This window comes from Cervus elaphus, chromosome 31, assembly GCF_910594005.1.
Source record: "Cervus elaphus chromosome 31, mCerEla1.1, whole genome shotgun sequence".
NCBI lineage: Eukaryota > Metazoa > Chordata > Mammalia > Artiodactyla > Cervidae > Cervus > Cervus elaphus.
This window is the reverse complement of record NC_057845.1, coordinates 54,769,555-54,784,489: the sequence shown is the minus strand read 5'-3', so window position 1 is coordinate 54,784,489 and position 14,935 is coordinate 54,769,555. Positions and strand designations below refer to the sequence as shown.

Genomic DNA, 14,935 nt, shown 5'->3' with positions numbered 1-14,935 from the left:
ATCCCATATTGTTCAAAGGTCAACTATATATATCTGGAGGTAAATAAATGTACATCAAATATATATATGATCTTACATATACATAGGAAATATATATAAGTGCATATATTTCTGTGTACATATATGTATATCTATACCTCCTACATATGTATCTCCTACAAATTTATTTGTGTATATGTGCATATATTCTGTACATACTATCAAAATGATGTCCAATATTTATAAAATGTGTTCTTTTTATCAAAGGTCTTCGTGATGTCACATCAACAAAGTATAAATCACTGTATTATACATTTCAACACTTTCAAGAACTAACCAAATCTGTAGCCTCTGCACTCAAATTTGACAAAGATCTTGCTAATGCAGATTGGAACATAGTTGAGAAAGCAATTATACTTCAAAACCCATATGCAGTAAGCAAGTAATATTTTTTAAGTATTACTTCTGTTTATTCCAAAACAAAATTTTGTTATTATTAACAGAAAATATCTTTTGCTTATTCCTTCAAAGTGGATATGATTCATCTTAAGTATAAATGTTATAAATATTAATTCACAATTCTTAGGGAATTTTGTGATCACTGTGAGACAAAGTAGAAGTGACAACCCTTTTGGGTATATGAAAGTGAAAAATGAGTGTTAATTGCTCAGTCATGTCCAACTCTTTGCAACCACATAGACTGTAGCCTACCAGGCTCCTCTGTCCATGGGATTCTCCAGGCAAGAATATGGGAATAGGTAGCCATTCCCTTCTCCGTGGGATCTTCCCTACCCAAGGATCGAACCTGGGTCTCCTGGCAGGCAGATTCTTTACTGTCTGAGCTAGCAAGGAAGACCCCCCCCACCCCAACACACACTTTGAGTATATCGCAAATGTCTATTGTTTTCCCAGTAGTCATGTATGGATGTGAGAGTTGGACTATAAAGAAAGCTGAACACCAAAGATTTGATGCTTTTGAACTGTGGCGTTGGAGAAGACTCTTGAGAGTCCCCTGGACTGTAAGGAGATCAAACCAGTCAATCCTAAAGGAAATCAGTCCTGAATATTCATTAGAAGGAATGATGCTGAAGCTGAAGCTCCAATACTTTGGCCACATGATGTGAAGAACTGACTCATTTGAAAAGCCCCTGATGCTGGGAAAGATTGAAGATAGGAGGAGAAGAGTCAGACAGAGGATGAGATGGCTGGATGGCATCACTAACTCAATGGACATGAGTTTGAGCAAGCTCTGGGTGTTGGTAATGGACAGGGAAGCCTGGCGTGCTGCAGTCCATGGGGTTGCAAAGAGTCAGACATGGCTGAGTGACTGAACTGAACTGAACTGGATATTGTAAATTCAAAAGAAAGAATAGTGTATGAGAGCTACTTTTAAAAGAGTATAAAAAGAAGAGAGTAAGCTTTAGAAAACAGGTGTTTTTTTTTTGCTAGACTGAGGATGGACAGCATATTCAGTATTTATTTAGGCTATTATATATTGAAGTACTTGTTAAGCCTTGGTTTATGGTTACTGTTACTTTTTATCATAAAACAGAATTAAAAGCTAGTATCATAAGATTAGATATAGTGAAATATCACCTCCTGCTTCTGAGACATACTTCAGAATCTCCATGGTCAGACTTCTTATTCATATATGAGAACATAATTCATCAGCAGTCATGACTGCTGGAGAAATAATAAAAGTTGTCCTATGATCTGCCCATTGTTTTTTCTGGTTTGTCATTGCCTATCATGTCCAATTTTCATTGCAGTGTTTTTCTGCATCACACAATATAAGGGGACAACTGCTAAGAGTGTAGACATAATTGGTTGCTATGAGATAGGATTTGCAAAACTCCATTTTATATCCTGCAAGAGGTGTTTGAGGCTTCAGATGGAGGCCCAGAATCAAGTCCTATGTTTGCAGGAATATTGATAGGATTTCTGGTTAAGAAAAGTGCCAAGTCAAATCTAAGGATTTTTTCATAGTAGTTCTCAATATCTAACTCTGGCCTTTTGCTAACCTGGCTGCATTTGAACCACCTGGAAAGCTTATTCAAAATATGGAATCCCTGCTGGTTCAGCAATAATGAATCTGCCTGCAATGCAGGAGACCACCTGCCAATGCAGGAGACTCCAGTTCAACCCCTGGTCAGGAAGATCCCCTGGAGAAGGGAATGGCAGCCTACTCCAGTGTTCTTGCCTGGGAAATCCCATGGACAGATGAGCCTGGAGGGCTACAATCCATGGGCTCACAAAGAGTCAGATATAACTGTAGCGACAGAGCACACAGCCTTGATTTCCCAACCTCTATCCAGGAGGTTCTGATGCAGTTGGTCTGAGGAATATGTATTTTTAATCCATTTACCCAGCTAATTCTAATGCAAACTCAAAGTTAAGGTCAAACTCTGGTACTTGATCTGTTTCAGAAGGCAGATAAATAAACAACTACATTCTCTTCTTTATGATGCAGACATGAGAGATATTTTAGTATTACAGATAGAATGTTGGCCTTGGACTCAGAAAATCTGGGTTCATATCCTAGTTTTGTTACTTAATAAATAGCTTTGTGATCTTTTATAAAACTTGTATTTTATCTAAGCTTCAACTTTTCTCATCTACAAAATGGAGGTATCCATATTCCCATCTCCTAACAGCCATGTTCACTTTTTATTCTACTGTAAGTGGTTAGTTTCAAGTGTTGTCATACTTTAGCTGTAGCAGAATCATGAAATGTGTTTATAAAATACAGGACAGTTTCTGATTCATCAGATCTGTAGCAGGCTTTGAGAATGTGCCTTTCTAGCAATACCCAGGTGATGGTACAGTGCTGGGGTACCACACTTTCAGAACCAGTGGTTTAAGGTGTAATCAAAAATGCAGTAGTTTTTGTAAACTTTTACCAATGCCATTCAAAGGTAAAGATATGATGTAATTCTTTCCCCAACAAACTGGCAATTATTTTGCCTTCTAGATGACTGTGTAAGTGCAAAACTCATCTGAACATTTTAAAGTATCTAGCAGATTTTCTGTGAGTTCTTAAACCAAACTGGTATGTGAATTGCTTGAGGTTTATGCTAAACAATACATTAATGTTCATGTACTATTTTTTGGTTTTGATCTGTATTTTATTTAGTTGGGCCAAGGAGAAACAAAAGAACATCAAAAAGTGAAATGTCTACACTGTAACAAGGAAATAGATGATAACCTTAACATTGAAGCAATGGAGTTGGCCAATAGACGTCTCTTGTCAACACAAATAGTTAGTATTTTATTATCTATTTTTTTTCCATTTATTTTTATTAGTTGGAGGCTAATTACTTTACAATATTGTAGTGGTTTTTGTCATACATTGACATGAATCAGCCATGGATTTACATGTGTTCCCCATCCCGATCCCCCCCTCCCACCTCCCTCTCCACCCGATTCTTCTGGGTCTTCCCAGTGCACCAGGCCCGAGCACTTGTCTCATGCATCCACCCTGGGCTGGTGATCTGTTTCACCCTAGATAATATATATGTTTAGATGCTGTACCCATTTTTTAAAATTATTGGCCTGTTGTTTATATCACTTTCAAATTTTTTTCCATTCAGTAGATTTTTTTCATTTTGTCAATGGTTTCCTTTGCTATGCAAAAGCTTTTAAGTTTAAATTAGGTCCCATTTGTTTATTTTTGTTTTTGCCTTTGAAGACAGAGCTCCCAAAATGTTGCTACAATTTATGTCAAAGAGTATTCTGCCTGTGTTTTCTTCTAGGAGTTCTGTGGTTTCCAGTCTTACATTTAGGCCTTTAATTTTGAGTTTATTTTTGTATTTTATCTAGGGTGTGAGAAAATGTTCTCATCTCATCCTTCAACATAGAGCTGTCCAGATTCCCTAGCACCTCTTATTTAGAGACACTGTCTTTTCCCCAGTCTTGCTTCCTTTGTCATAGATTAATTGACCATAGGTGCATGGGTTTATTTCTGGGCTCTCTACCTGTTTCATTGATTTACTTGTCTGTTTTTTTGTGCCAGTACTATACTAAAAAATTAAGTTATTAGCTAAAATTATACTGAAAAATTTCTCCCTTGTTTAATACATCTTGGTTATGCTCACCTGCACAGTTTAATAGATGGTTTACAAAGGTAAAGGGAAGTTTGGCATTGTCTTAGGAATCTGTTTCACTGCAAAAAGAAAAGGTAAAAAAAATCCACTCAAATTAGCTTAAGCAGAAGGTGTTTTATTTTGAGGAAAATATAGTATTCAGGAACCCTTAAAATCAATGTGGGAGACTCTATTTTGTGTCTTGCTTTCATTATTAATACAATATGTGGCTCAGAACTTATTCTTTTTTCTTTATTTTCCCCATCTGTAGAAGGAGAAACTAGCTATCCAAATGACCTCTTAAATTCCTCCTCCCATGATATCCTATATTTTCTATAATACATGCTTTCTGTATCTTTTTGATTTATTCCCTTTAATTTTTTCCCTATTTCTACTATTATATCCTCATTGATTTTGTGTTGTTAGGTCTTAATCCAGAAGTCTTATTTTCAAAGTGCATTGAATCTCTCTGTTCTATTCTCCAGATCTTCATCTCACCTTGTACATTTTTAGTCCTTCTTTGTACTAGATGTATTTTCATGTGTATCTTGGTTTGATTTGATTTCTGCAATCCCCATTCTAATATTCATTGCTCCCAACAGTATTAATTGGCTATTATAGTTTTCAGACCTTTGAGAGTTCTTTGTTTAAATCTCAGCCAGTTCAGGTTAATGGGAGCAATATCTCCTCCACTACTGTGCGTTTGAAGGGGGAGCATAGCGTGGCAAGACAGTGGCAAAGCAGAGAGCACGATGTGGTTGGAGGAAGGGAGGACAGGCTTTCAGTTCAGAAAGAACTGAGCTTCTAATGTGGTCTTGAGAAAACTACTTAACTCCTTGAGGATTTTCATCTTTCTCATCTATCAAATACAGATTTGAATACCTTCATCATAAAGCTGTTGCAAAATTCAAATATGTATTATGAACTTCTAAGGTGGGGGTAGTTTGCAGCAGTTCCATGCTTATTTGGCCACAGAACTCCACTTATTTTGAAAACATAATTAACATCTACAAGAACCTAGTTTCTTGCATAATCTGTTTCACTCCACACAAAACTCAGATGTACCTTTTGCACTGACCTCATGGTCTAGACTCCACTGAAACAAATTTTTTTTAATAAAGATACTAAGTTATTTTTGGGTTTTAACTTCTCTCTCATGGGTTATTTTTCCATAAGTTGTCACTCTGATCCACATTATATAACGATTTGATTCAACATTCCTTTTAGGCGAGCTACCAGAGACAATACGGGAGTGAGACTCTGTCCCAGAGCGCAGTCCAGGTGCTGGTAGGGGCAGCAGGAAGCTTTGGAGAGAAGACGGTAGAGTAAGTACGATTTCAAGAGAAAGCTTTATCCTAAGCCACTGCACTTAGGAAATTGTGCGAGTGAGTTTCCGCTTTTGTCTGGTAACCTGAGATCATCCAGTATGATGCATCTGAGCCACTGCCTGTTCTCCATTCCACCAGTAGGCCAAGTCATCTGCTTCCAGTTTCCCAGACCTGCTCCACTCATTCACACACCTCTGTGCATTTGAACAAGCTGCTCCTTCTGACTGATACCTTCTCTTTCTCCTTTCGCCCCCCTCCTAAAGCTAAGCTGTGGTAAACCACTCTTCTTTTAGACACCTAGCTGAAGTCAAAGACTTCCTTCAACCCTCCAGGCACATCTTCCCAATGCACACCCTCTCTTGACATATTTATGTTGATTTCTTTAGAAGTGAACCTCCACAGCCAGCAGTGAGTTCCTGAGTCAGCGTATTAGCGAGTACCCTCAGATCATCCCCTGTGGAAGGATGAAGGATGCATGGTTGGGCAGAGGGAAGAGCTAAACTGCAGTGTGGTTGCAGCAATGACCACCCCAAACCCAGACATACCCTCTTGTTCTGGATCTCTCTTCTGGTACCATGAACGCCAAAATTCCCTGCTCAATTGGTCCTAGGATTGCTTGGACCTTTTCCTTAGGTCATCATCTTACAAGCAAACCAGGTCTTTGGTGTCCACTCCTCAAAACCTACGAGATGAGGGAGGCTGGTGTCTGCTCACATACACTGGCTCGACGTTTGTCATTGTTCAGTCACCCAGTACTGTCCAACTCTTTGCAACCCCATGGACTGCAGCACACCAAGCCTCCCTGTCCTTCACCATCTCCTGAAGTTTGCCCAAGTTCATGTCCATTGCATCGATGATGCCATTCAGCCATCTCATCTTCTGATGCCCTCTTCTTCTGCCCTCAATCTTTCCCAGCATTAGGGACTTTTCCAATGAGTTGGCTGTTCGCATCAGGTGACCAAACTACTGGACCTTCAACTTCAGCGTTAGTCCTTCCAATGAGTATTGAGGGTTGATTTCCCTTAAGATTGACTGGTTTGATTTCCTTGCTGTCCAAAGGACTTTCAGGCATCTCTAGCACCACAGTTGAAAGCATCAGTTCTTCAGCATTCTTTGGGCTTGAGGTTTAGTAGTGAGAGATAAAGCCCTGTGTGGGAAGAGAAGCAACCAGACACTGGGGCGTGTTCCCATTGCAGTGTGAGTACAGATTGTCAGAGCCTAAGAATTTTAATTTCAAGCCTAGCCATACAAATCATTATCACATTATATTTCCATATATGATACAAGAGCCCCCACCTACCTTCTTGCTCTGGGCCCCTTCAGAAGCTAGGGGACCTGATGGACATTAGTGAAGTAGAAGGAGAGGGCTGGGCAGATCAATTTAAAACAATCAGATTCATACTTTAAAGACAGATGCACTATGTACAGCAGAAATTTTTAGATGAATGGAAAATGACATGTGAAAGTCCAGGAGAGGTTAACATATATAGAACACATATAAAACAGTACTTGCATAGGGCAGTTCAGTCCACTCCCTTGATTTTTCCTCTTAAAATCCACAAAGGCAGAATCAACATCTGCCTCTGAGGACCCAGAGTAAATGGATACAGAAAGGAGGTAAATTGTGTGGAAAGGGAGTTAAGGGTTGAAACGATTCATAGTAGACAACAAAGGCAAATTTTGAAATGTATTACATTTTCATTTGGACATGCAAGAGATAAATATTGAATCCTAAATGTGTGCAAAACTATATGCCAGCCCTGGGAATATCAAGATCAGTGAAATGGCTTTCAAATCAGAGCAGAAGTCTCCCTTAATTACTCTTAAGTTCAGTATTTGCTTCTTTGCTGGGCTGCCCTGGAGCTGATTCTACTATTTGCTGATCATTCCTATCTGTAACCCCATGTGTTGAGGGTATCCTGTGGCAAGGAAAAAAGTCTAAAGATAGAAAGAGTAGGGAGTTTAAACAGAGGTACCAGGACCTGTGCTAAGCACCTGTGTAATTATCTAAGAAGCAATACTTTGAATAGGGATTATGTTTATGGTCTTATGTCAGATACAGTTTTAAATATATTACATATATTACCCACTCAGGTGGTAAAAATCCTCTAAGTGCTATTGTTACCTTTATTTTGCAAATGGGGAAAGTGAGGCACAGAGAGATTAAATAATTTACCCAAGGTTATTTGACTAATTACAGAGCCCAGATTCAAAGCCAGGCTACCTCACTATCCAGTTAAAGAGATCACACTGTTTTCCTAAATCAAGTCTAAACAGTGAGCATGTTTAGAGCATATCAGATAGGAACCCAAGAGCCTGATGTACACTATAAGGTGGCCTGTTAAAATATCACATGCACCAATGTCACAGAATTTTAGGGCTCACAGGAACTTGTGAAATGATCAAATCTTAACTTAGACATTAACTGAGCTTTCCTGGTTTCCCAGGACTATATTAAACAGCCCCTGTGTGGATCCAGAGTGCCCTTTTATTTATTGTGCAGAACACTTACTACACTTAACTGCAACTGTTGTTGGCACATTTTACTCCACTAGTCTTCAGAAGTCTTGAAAACACAGTCCAGTAATTTTTTTAATGGTTTACCCCATTCATTTATCAAGCATAATAGGTACTCAATCAAATATTTTAATAATCAGAACTGAATCAAGTCATATACACATTCATGATTTTCCATGCCATTACCACACTGTTACATTAATCACAGAGAACAGATTACCTTCCTTCTTTTTAATTATGTCAGTATCTCTGTAACAGAGAAATTGCCCACCTTTTAGGGTGAGAACATTATAATCTATAGGAAGAACAAGACCTTCCTTTGGACTTAAGTCACCAATGCCCTTCTATTAAGCCGCATTTTAAGGTAGGGCCTCACACCCCGGGATGGAGCCCCAGCCTCCTTCTGATGAAGAGCAAGACCTAAATATAGCACACAGATCTGAGATGTCTCAAAAAAAAAAAAACAAAAAACAGAAAAAACCTACAGGCAACTTGGGGACAAATGTCTTTGGTGGGTTTATGAGCACCAAGTCTTCCAGGTAACCATTTTTACTCTTTTACTTCACCACTTGTATTTACCCCATAAATTCCCTGATTACTTGCCCAGAAGGTGAAAGAAAAGAGATGGGGGATATGTGAGGTGAGCCGGATGCCTCCTATATACGCTCTCATTTAATTTTCCCAGGCTGGCATTAGTAGTCTTACCTCCATTTTGCAAAGCAAACAAGTTAGTGAGGTATTTAGTTCATTGCCACCCAGATAATGGAGGATCCAACACGAAAATCCACATATATTTGAATCCCAGGTATTTTAATCATGGCGTGCTTTCTCTTCCTGAAACATGACTTCTCTATTTTGAACCATTTTTTTAATACTCTGATTAATAAACCAATTTTTATTGAACCATTTTTTATACTCTATAATTAATATTGAACCATTTTTATACTCTAATTAATAAGTGAATTTTTATACTCTCTAATTAATTAATTAAAGCTCCAGCTCCTAATTTCACAAATAATCCACCTTTATCGACATCTTTGTTACTTGGACCCATGCCTATGAAAGTGTCTCACTTCCTGTCATCACGCAACAAAATAGTTTTCCTGCCTTCTGATAATTCTGCATTAAACTTATCTCACAAATTTTAAAGCATGCTTAAAGGTTTCTTCTTCCTTTTTTAAGGTATATGAATGCTGAGACAATAAAGAATTATTCTGAAAGCAAAAAAATTCTTGTCTTTACTAGAAAAGTATTGCTCAATTGGGTGTATAATACGAAAAAGGAAAAAGGGATCCCATCAAGGTCAGTGCTTTTAAACCTTACTAGACATGCTATTATATTCATTTGACATTTCCTTTTTATTTATTTTTTAAAATGTATATCCTGGATACTTTGTAAAATATTTTGAGGTAGTTTACAACTAAGTTGTTTATATATATATATATACACACATATATATATATATACACAAAAAGTTACCTAAAGAATAAAGATAGAGTGTAATAACTTTTATTATAGATGTAAATTTCATACAAGATTAAACAGTAACAATTTTAAAGTGTACCATTCAGTGTTATTTAGGACATCTGCAAAATTGGACAACCATTTCCTCTATCAAATTTCATAGCATTTCCGTTGCCCCAAATGTGAACCCAGTACCCATTAGGCAGACACTCCCCATTCACTCTTCTCCCCAGCTGCTGGAGAGCACTAGTCTGCTTTCTGTCTCTATGAACTTACCTATTCAGCTGTTTCAGATAGATACACTTACACAACGTAACACCTTTAGTTTCTGGATTCTTTCATTCAGCATACGATTTCTTCCATATTGTAGCATAAGGTTCATCTACTTCATAGCAGTAACAATACTTTATTTCTTCTTACGGCTGAATAATAATAGTCCATTGTGTGGACGTGCTGTATTTTCTTTATCCATTCACTGGCTGATGGATAGTTGAGTTATTTCACCCTTTGACTATTGTAAACAGTGCTCCTATGCGCCTATGTACAGATATTTGTTTGAATTCCTGCTTTCCATCTTTTGGGTATGCACCTAGGAGTAAAATTGGTGGATCATATGAAAATAAAACTTATTTAATTAATTTATTGAGGAAACACCAAATTGTTTTCCTCAGCTGCTAGATAATTGTGAAAACAGGAAATGTGAGTCCATCTACCTTACTTTTCCTTTTCAAGATTGGTATAGCTATTCAGGATTCCTTGCAATTCCATTTGAATGTTAGGATTAGCTTGTCTTTTTATGCACATAAAAAATTCATTTGGATTTTCATAAGGATTGCATCTAACTTGTAAATTGTCATCTTAAAATATTTAACTTTCTGATTTATGAAATAGAGTGGCTTTTCATTTATTTAGATCTTAATTCCTGTTAGAAACGTCTTTAGTTTTCAGCGTACATGTCTTTAGTAAAATTTAATCTTATGTATTTTTATGCTATTTTAAATAAAATTTTGTTCCTAATTTCATTTTTGTACAGTCCATTTCTCATGTATAGAAATACAAATCATTTTCTGTATATTGATCTTGTATCTTAAAGCTTTGCTGAATTCATTTAATAGTTTTAGTTGTTTTTTGTGAATTCTCTAGCATTTTCTGTATTTAAGATCCTGTCATCGAGGAATAATTTTACTTCTTCCTTTCCAATTGGGATGTCTTTTCTTTACTTAGATTCAAGAGAGGTTTTTCTCTTTTCAATAGAAGTATCAATACATACACAATGGTTCTTTTAAAGCCTTCAATAGTGACTTAAGCTGTAACTATCTGAATAATTATTTCTGTTGTTGTGACAAAGAAATGGAGATTTGAAAAACTAGGATTGATAGTCAATCTACCTTTTAGGCTGTCTCTTAAGTATTATTCATCTCACAGTAGGTAGTGCAGATTCTGGAGTCAGGTGGCTTAATTTAGGATCCTAGTCTTCATTGAATCATTTATTTGCTGAAGGAGCTTTACAGGCCTCAGTTTTTTCACTTGAAAAATGGGTAAAGCAATATCTGTCATATTCTGAAAGCTAACTGATACAGGTTACACATGATAAAGTAACTGTCACAAAGTAGGTACTAGTGTATGCTAGTTGCGTTCTCCTTTGCGTACCTTACGGGATTGTTGTAAAGATTACATAAATTGTGTGTGTAGAAGCACTTAGTCCAGAGAATAATGATAGCTAAGCACTTAAATATTAGCATTTACTGGTAAGCGCTAAATAGTGTTGGATTAAAAATTGAATTCTTTAGCCAATGAATGAAGTCACTATCAAAGCTGAACAAGCACACTAGAAAAGAAGTGATCACGAAAGTGAATCAGCAGAAATAACAGCAGCAGATTTATATCCCTAAGGCTTCAGTTATTAAAATTATCCAGTATGGACTATAAGCATTACTGAAATGTTGAAATTAGCAAGTGATGGAATCACAAACATGAGCCAGGTCAATTACCAAAAGAAAATGAATAGAAAAATGGAAAATACATACAATTCTTAAAATTAAAAATTCAGCTTAAGTTTTCAGAGTTAAAAGATAACATGCTTGTGTGCTTAGTCACTCAGTTGTGTCCGACTCTGTGATCCCATGTAGCTCACCAGGCTCCTCCCTCCATTGAATTTCCCAGGCAAGAATACTGCAGCGGGTTGCCATTTCCTGCTCTAAGGGATCTTTCTGACCCAGGGATGGAACCTACATCTCCTGCATTGGCAGGCAGAGTCTTTACCACTGAGCACCTGATATATCTACCTGGAGGGACTCAGGTAGAGCTGTACAATGCCAACAAACGCAGGGCCTGTGTCAGGGCCAGGCCTCTGGCGGAAAGGTCAGGACTGTGAGGCCTGGAGTGGTGACCCCTGGGGGGCAAACCTGAGGATCCTGAACTTCGGCATTCTTGTGAATACCTTGGCTTGACAGAAGTAGCCACCTCTCTTCTGCTGGAGAACAATAACCTTTTATCACCTTTAAGTGCTGCAAAGACATCAGGAGATAAAACTTTTTCTTAGTTTCTACCACCTTTCATTGCTTCCATGGTAATTACCCAGGTCAAGTCTTAACATAGATGGAGGGAAAAATATAGTGGCTGCTTCAGGAAGAGTACAACTTATCAGCAGAAAGAATTATAGGACTTGACTGATATCAACAAATGCTAATAGAACATATAAGGGAATGGATCTTGAGGATACTGGACCAGAGGGCTGCAACATAAGGCCAGATTGGGAAGAAATTTATTGGTACAGAGTTCTTAGCCATAATTCAGTTTTCAACATTCTGCCAAGGACATTTGGAGCTGGTGCAATTATATTCCTGAGATGGTTCTTGTTTGGAAGAAGAATCCTGATTCTTGGAAAGAAGGTTATGACAACCAGACAGCATATTAAAAAGCAAAGACAGGACTTCCCTGGTGACAGTGGTTAAAAATTCCACCTGCCAATGCAGGGGATACGGGTTCAGTCCCTGGTGTGGGAAGACTCCACATGCTGCAGGGCAACTAAGCCTATGAGCCACAACTACTGGGCCTGCAAGCCCTAGAGCCCATGTTCTGCAACAAGAGAAGCCACTGCAATAAGAAGCCCAAGCACTGCAACAAAGAGTAGCCACCACTCACCACAATTAGAGAAAGCCTGCATGCAGCAACGAAGACCCAGAGCAGCCCAAAGAAATTAAATTAAATTAAAAAAAAAAAGCAAAGACATCTCTTTGCTGACAAAGGTCTGTATTGTCAAAGCTATGGTTTTTCCAGTAATCATGTACAGATGTGAGAGTTGAACCATCAAGAAGGCTGAATGCCAAAGAATTGATGCATTCAAATTGTGGTGCTGGAGAAGACTTGAGAGTGCCTTAGAGAGCAAAGAGAACAAACTAGTCAATCTTAAGGGAAATCAACCCTGAATATTAATTGGGAGGACTGATGCTGAAGCTGAAGCTCCAATACTTTGGCCACCTGATACAAAGAGCCAACGCACTGGAAAACACCCTGATGCTGGGAAAGATTGAAGGCAAAAGGAGAAGAGGGTGGTAGAGGATGAGATGGTTGAATGGCATCACTGATTCAATGGACATGAACTTGGGTGAACTCTGGGAGATGGTAAGGGACAGAGAGGTCTGGCTTGCTGCAGTCCATGAGGTCTCAAAGAATCTGACATGACTTAGTTACTGAACAACAACATACCTGATAAGGGGTTAGTATCCAAAATATATAAGGAATTCATACATTGAATAGCAAAAAACAAGCAATCCAATTAAAAATGGGCAGAGGAACTGAACAGACATTTTACCAAAGAAGACATACAAAAGGCCAATACAAACATGAAAAGGTGCTTAATGTCACTAATCACCAGGGAAGTAAAAATCAAAATCACAGTGAAATATTATCTCATACTTGTTAGAATGCCTATCATCAAAAAAAAAAAAACAAAAAAACCAAGTAGTAAGTATTGGCAAGGACATGAAAAAGAGGGAACCATAATACACTGTTGGGGGGAATGTAAACTTGTACAGCCACTATGGAAAACAGTATGGAGGTTCCTCAAATAATTAAAAATTAAATTACCATATGATCTAGCAGTCCCACTTCTGCGTATATATCCAAAAGAAATAAACACATCAGAAAGAAATTTGCAATCATATTTTATAGTAACAGTATTCACAATAGTTAAGATGTAAAAATAAACTATCCATCAACAGATGAATGGATAAAGAAAATACAGCAGAGAAAGAAGGAATTTTTGTCATTTGTGACAATATGGTTGGATCATGACAGTTCTATGCTAAATATGTCAGACCAAAAAAGACAAATACTGCATGGTATCACTTATATGTTGACTCCAAAAATAAGTAAAATGAAATGAAATAATAGATTTTTTAAAGTCAACTAATATAAACAGAGAGTAGAAAAAGAGGTTACCAGAGTTGAGTGTTTAGGGAAACAGAGATTAGTAAAAGGTTACGAACTTTCAGCTATAAGGCGAACAAGATCTGAAGATGTAATGTAGTGCATGGTGACAATAATTGAGAAAAGAATTTAGTCATACCTCAGAATAGTCACACATCATGTGAGGTGATGGGTATATTAATTAACTAGATGGGAGGAATCCTTTCACAAAGTATATGTATATCAAGCCACTAGGATAGATAGTTTCAATATCTACAATTTTACATGTCAGTTATACCTCAATATGACTGAATTTTTTTTAAAAAGTAAAGAAAAACAGTCTGAAGAGACAGCTGGGAGGGAAGTATTACCTTGAAGTTAATGAGGCTTTCATTCTATGGCTCTCCCTCTCTCTGGCACTGCCTGAGACCTTGGAGGATTTTTGCAATGTGATGACAGGATCATATAAGCATTTATGATTTACCTCATTTTTATTAAATAGAGATGCAAGTCATAAAGATTGTAAAAACCTCAGGTCCTGCATAACACAGGTCTAAATCTAAGAATGACAAAGTAATCAGCACTCACCTGCTCTTTAGTCGATAATTGATTAATCATTTTGTTTGAGTTTTAGCAATAATAATGCATTATTATACTACTTGAATAATTTAAAATTAAAATTAAAACTGCATAAAGTAAATCCTTTCACTCACAATTCTACTATCCAGCATACTCAGTATAAAAATAATTTTTCAAAGCACATATGTTAAAGTTTTTATAAAATGTGTACCTATCCCATTTCACTCCCACACATATTAGGATTTGTGCCAGACTGTATGCCTTGACAAGGAAAAATGCTCATGCTCCACTGCTAAGAGAAAAATTAGCAGGTTATAGAACAATATACATGATATAGTTCTTTTTGTATTCATAGATAATGATTATATAAACAAAAATATTGAAACAATATTAAAACTGGTAATAGTAGCCATCTCTGAGAAGTAGAATAATTAGTAGGTGGGAGAGATTTTTTCTTATTAATATCTCCAGTTTGAATTATCTCTGTTTTATGATCTGAAGTATTTCTACTAAAAGTATAAGTAAAAATGAATGAGCGGTGAGGAAAGAAAGAAAGAAAGAGGGGAAACTAGCCTA

General features: G+C 37.2%; 1 protein-coding gene across 1 annotated transcript in view; it reads left to right on the top strand.

The window, feature by feature from the left end:
- The window catches only part of SLC9C1 (solute carrier family 9 member C1), a 107,932-nt gene that overhangs the window by 51,187 nt on the left and 41,810 nt on the right, over positions 1-14,935 (top strand). The window contains exons 13-16 of the mRNA XM_043892874.1: positions 247-413; positions 3,113-3,238; positions 5,289-5,386; positions 9,089-9,208. Of these exons, the coding sequence (XP_043748809.1) occupies positions 247-413; positions 3,113-3,238; positions 5,289-5,386; positions 9,089-9,208 (511 nt within the window). The remainder of the gene's footprint in view (positions 1-246; positions 414-3,112; positions 3,239-5,288; positions 5,387-9,088; positions 9,209-14,935) is intronic.